General features: G+C 43.3%; 1 protein-coding gene across 1 annotated transcript; it reads right to left on the bottom strand.

The window, feature by feature from the left end:
* Positions 1 to 524: 524 nt before the first annotated feature.
* K444DRAFT_541350 (uncharacterized protein) lies at positions 525 to 2,765 on the bottom strand (the record flags this gene model as incomplete). The annotated part of the gene is made up of 3 exons (XM_024875790.1): positions 525 to 1,198; positions 1,320 to 1,980; positions 2,061 to 2,765. The coding sequence occupies 3 exons, from the start codon at positions 2,763 to 2,765 to the stop codon at positions 525 to 527; spliced, it is 2,040 nt and encodes a 679-aa protein (XP_024730466.1).
* Between the last annotated feature and the right edge of the window lie 2,618 nt (positions 2,766 to 5,383).

Raw genomic sequence — 5,383 nt, 5'->3', positions numbered from 1 at the left:
GGCAAGCTAGGCATGACTCGGCGATGTGTATGTTTGCGTCTGTTTCCTTGATGCCAAATGTCGCAGAGCTGTTTGACGACATCCGGGGAGATATTAAATATTCCTTGATTGAGAAGTGTGCAAGCCTTATTTCAATCACGTCTGCGTTCTTCCTAGCGTGGTGATCATCGTCTTCATCTCCTATATGTCGAGGAACCTCTGTGACAAGGCCGGCTAAGAAGTCCAATACAGCGATAGGAGTCACAAGACGATTGTCTGCATCAAACGGTTCGTCGGCTTCAATGTCGAGGGTGAATATCTCCGCAATTTCTTCCAGCAAGAGAGGTCGAAGAGAAAACGAGAGCCACTCTAGCACCCTTGCAGCATGCTTCTGGTCTTCTCGGTTTATGCGTTGAAGCATGCGATTGTATGTTGCATCCAGGCCTTTGGGAAGATCGTCCAGTGCTTTTTTGATTTTTGCTGCCCCTCTGAGTGGCCGTAGGGCTTCGAACTGACAAGATATGTATTGGAACCTATGTTTCATGTTAGGATTTTTGGATCTCTTTTACGTCGTGCATAAGATGCTTCCGGAACCAGAGGACATACATGCCATCGGACTTCTCGATGAGTCCTTTCCTCGTTTCGTCTTTGAGCTCTCTAGGCCATGAGTTATAAGTTATTGAGGATAGAGTACGGTCGATGAACAATCCAATGTCGTGGTCGAGGGCAGGTTTGTAGGCTGATAGATCAATGTCCCATTTTTCGAATCGGGATTCAATTGAACGGTATGAAATTTCAATGTCCTTCTCCCTCCGACTTGTCCAGAACATATGCAGATTCCTTGAGCTCTTCTGATGAATAGTGGCAAGACAACTTAACAAAACATCCCGGCCGTAGTCTACGTCGGGGCACTCATCAAGCGCATCGACTATCACATAGACGCTGGAGAAGCCTTGGAGCGTCTCGACGAGAATACTCTGCAGCGTTTGGAGGTCAGGTCGATGACCTCTCGCCTTCAAGTCCTCTAATGCTTTGATTGATAGAGGAGTATCAGGCCGACAGCAACATATCTGTTTAACGATTGATTCGATCATTCCGACAGCAGTTTGTTTCTGCTCGTCGTTGAAGCTGATGTAGAAGTATGCCAAGGCTACTTGAGGGTCTCCTTGATGAGCTTCTTTCAAGTGGCTGATCACTGAAGAACTAGCGTTTGTCAGCGCTCATTGATCTAGTAACCCGAAAGTATGGAAACTTGCCTTAGGACCGATTTTCCGGAACCGGCTACATGTTATCGATGTCAGCATTACGGGCGAAATCATAGTCTCGAATCTAGAACCGACCTTTCCCGTTAAGCCACATAAGAGAATTGGGTGCAGTTTTCCACCTTTTGAAGTCTTCATTGTTCCGTACCAGCCAGTCCCCCGTGCCGTGCCCGCCGTTCTCGTATTTGCCTCGAGCGTTGTTGTAATTCTGCGAAGGATCCACCGAGCTCAGCCAGCTCAGCAATTCGGTATGGTTGTAGTCGAGTCGCGCTGTCTCGATAGCTTTCCGGAGTGCCACAACATCACTGAATCCTGATTTGAAGATTTCCACCATCTCCCCATGTCTCTTATCCAGTTTCTCGAATTCCTCTTCGATCTTCACATCGCTCAACAAGTCATAAGTACGGCACATGGCTTCATCCTGCTTCTTGACGTCTTTCAGCATATCTTCCCATGCGTGCCACTTCACCATATCCGCGAGTACTCGAAGTCCTCCATTCTTGGTGAAATAGCAAACACTTGTCGCTTGATACCTTAGCACGAGGACATATAGCGCTTTTAGGGTGTCTCTGTATTCTTTATGCGATGGCATAAAATTAGCCCTATCATTTTTGTCCGCGTTTGCCTCCCACCGTCGAAAATACAAATTCTCTTGCATTGTGCTGCGAACGAGAACACCGGAGACACTAGCAAGTCCTTCTAATAGAGCTTTCTCTTGTGTAGACGGATTGAGGAGTAACTATCAATCATCGCAATTTACTTTAGCTCTGTTTGATTCACACCCAATTGACCACTGGAGCTGGCGCGAAGAAAACTTACTGGCACGAAAACCATCACTCCAGCCCATCCGAAAGAAGCCATTGGATTGCTCTTTAGTGCATCACCCACATATTGGTCTGCCCATTTCAGAACTCCCACTAAAGGCTTTGCCATATTTTTAACAAGAAATTCTTCCCCAAGGGCCTTTACTTTCCAGGCGTCCTCCTTGTACTGTTCCAGCTTCATGTCCACGACACTCTTCATCAGCTCGGCTCTTTCTACTTTCAGAGCCTTTGATGCCAGTGCACCGTACACATTGTACCGCAACCTGACCTCGTACTTAGTGATGAGATCTTCATCTTGTGCTTTGAGGTCTTCGTAGGCTTCATTCCAGACCTCGCGTATTGGCTTGAAGACTTGCTCAGGAATCTCCGGGACGTGAGTTTCAGCTGATGCTACTTCATAGGGGGTTTGTGATGTGTTCTCCCCGGTGTCACTGTCTCTAGTCGGGAGCTGACTGTCAGGCGACAAATGATCCTGGGATGTTGGACCTGTCCTAGGCTCTATTGCCTTTCCAACGTTTTGATCTCGAGCGATGGCCTGGGCTCCGGTGTCGGGAGTAGCTACGGCCGGACTAGGATCGACGACATTACCCTTCGATTGAGGCGAGGAGAGCTTCCCTTTCACTCTATTAAATCTTTCCCTTAAGCTAAACTGTAGTTTTGGCTCCTGGAGCAGGCTTCCCGCGGGTGGCGAGCTCGCCATCACCAAAGGCAAAGTACGAAATCGGATATGTGCAATTAGCCACCACTGGTTACGACCCCAGCACTGTGAATCGTGATTCTCTATAGGAAACGGATAAGATGGGTACAAGTTCATGAAAGGTGGGAAGATGGACGAGGGTGAGGCTCGGCAGCTGAACTGAAACCCAGCAGTCGTGGCGGTAACGTGGGCGAATCATTAACCCTGTACCTCATGCAGGCTGTATTTTTGCCCCCACCAGGCCCCAAGAAGCTTCTTCGTACCATTGCCATCTGCACTCCATAATGGCGGTTCCAGTTCATCGCCTTCATGCTTCGTGATTTGAGTGCTGGATGACGCTTCTGGAAGGCTTAAGCCTGGGTCTGCGGGGTCTTCCTTCCTTGCTTGAAGGGTGAAGAAGGAGCTGGTGGTACAGTAGTCACAAAACGTGCATGTACGATCTCCACTTGGAGAGGGAGGGCGCGAAACTTTTGGCCATTGCAAGATTCAAGTAAGACGACAGCTGCAGCACAGCAGGAGATGTCCAAATTGGAACAGGCGCGCCTGGGAGGGAAATTGCGCGAGGTAGAGTGCCCAGTTCCTGGATAGGGAGAGCCTTTGGACTGTGGCTGGGCACTCTGTCGACTATGGAGAGCAAGTGAAAGATGATGGGCCTTCTGTCGTAGAGGGCCTTGGGAACTACCGTACCGTACCGCACCTTCGCCCGACGTTCACGTATGTACTTCACATCTTTGGAGATTTGTACGGGGGAGAAGGTCACATGCACAGGCCGGCCGGCGTATTGGTCTTAGATAGAGTAGGGCTATTCCCCCACCAAAGAATCGTCACTCGCTTCGATCCGAGGTACCGACTCGCATGGCGATTTTGCATGAATCTACACGCCACAGCCGCTACAACGCTGTTGACGATCTCCTGCATAGCAGGGAGGCCTAAGAACTCGGTTAAGGCCCTTCTATAGGTTTTGAAGGCGGTACAAGCTCGGTGGTGCAGCTGTAGGAGAGGAAGTCTATTACGCTACAAAAGGAGACACTCCGCAAATCAGGCGTGAGGGCGACGACGCGAACGTAATTTTTAAGTCGGAGGCAACTAGGGTGTTCGAGAGTGACTATAGAATATAAATTACAAAAAGTAATAAGAGATATTGCGGTCTGCATGGATTTTATGATACTTGGAGTCAATGTACCGGTTAATTTTTCCGGCACGTAGGGTTTCCGCTACGCAGGGATGGACGTTATATGACAAAACGTAGCACTTACAAAAGCCTCTGCCCCTGCCTACGCCACTAGTATCTGCACCCTGTTTGTGCACCCTGTTTGTGCGCCCTGCACACACCGGAACTGAGACGCTGATCCCTAACATCTGTTTAATGTAATAAATTTTTTTTTTTGGCCTGTAAATAACTTGGGAAGAATTGCTAAAAAGGATAGATCAAGAACTTAGCGACTTTCAAACCTTATAATACTATTTAATCTATAAGGCAGCAGAAATTATGGATCTAGTATTACTCTTGAACTCTTTAACAGGTCACCTATTAATAATTTGCTGTCTCTCCGCCTCTATTAGATTTCTTCTACTTCTATATTTTATTATACTAGTAGTATATATAATAGATCGAATATAAAATTTAGAAAAAGTAGTAGAGATATTACCCTCTTACTATAATAAGGACATAAAAGATATTAAGATTAAGAACTGTATTAGCTTTATATAAGTCCCTCTTAGTTTAGCTAGCCCGCTAACTATCTATAGGAAGTCTAAAAGAATAGTATATAGTCCTCTAGTAATAGTAGAGCTAATACTTATTATAAGCTATTCTTGAGGATATAAAGTATTCTAAGCTATAGGTAGTATTAAGGTTAAAGCCTTAAGTAAAGACTTATTATATATTCCTGTTTTTACCTTTTATATAGTTAATAATATTCTCCGGTTCTATTACTATATACTAATACTCCAGTCTCCGTTTAATACTAGTACCGAAAAGACTAGTTAATATATTTGACTTATTAAGATTATTTTATATATTATTAGTAGGACTATTTATATTAAGTTTTATTATATTTATAGTACTATAGCCGGATAGAATATAGTAACTATTACTATATATTATACTTATTAGGACTTCCTTACTTCTATTACTAGTAAAGACTTGGGAATTATTAACTTTTAGATTAAAAGTTAATTTTTATCTAATAAGAAATTATTATAGGGAAATATTAAAGATTCTTATAGTATCAAAGTTATAGCCTGGGGTAGTCTCTCTAACTCTATCTATTAAGTAATTCTTAGATATAGTATAACCAGATTATACTTTATTATTTCTAAATTTAAAGACAGTTATACTTAGAATAGTTAGATAGGATAGAATATTAATACTATTAATATTATAGCTATTATATTTATTTCCTATAGTTAAGATATAGCTAGTATAGTTAAGTTAGACTAGCTTTATTTAACTACTAACTTAAATAAAGAGACTAAAATACTTATTCTAAGCCTATATATTTTATTTCTACTAGTTGGAATAATAAATAGAAATATATATTATTCAAGTTAATAAGAGTCTCTAGAGCTTATTAGATACTATAGAAACAGAAAGAAATAGGCTTTAGCTAAAATAATTA

Source organism: Hyaloscypha bicolor (genome assembly GCF_002865645.1).
Source record: "Hyaloscypha bicolor E unplaced genomic scaffold K444scaffold_142, whole genome shotgun sequence".
Classification (NCBI taxonomy): domain Eukaryota; kingdom Fungi; phylum Ascomycota; class Leotiomycetes; order Helotiales; family Hyaloscyphaceae; genus Hyaloscypha; species Hyaloscypha bicolor.
Note: the sequence above shows the minus strand (reverse complement) of the source record. Positions and strands in the feature narration are given on the sequence as shown.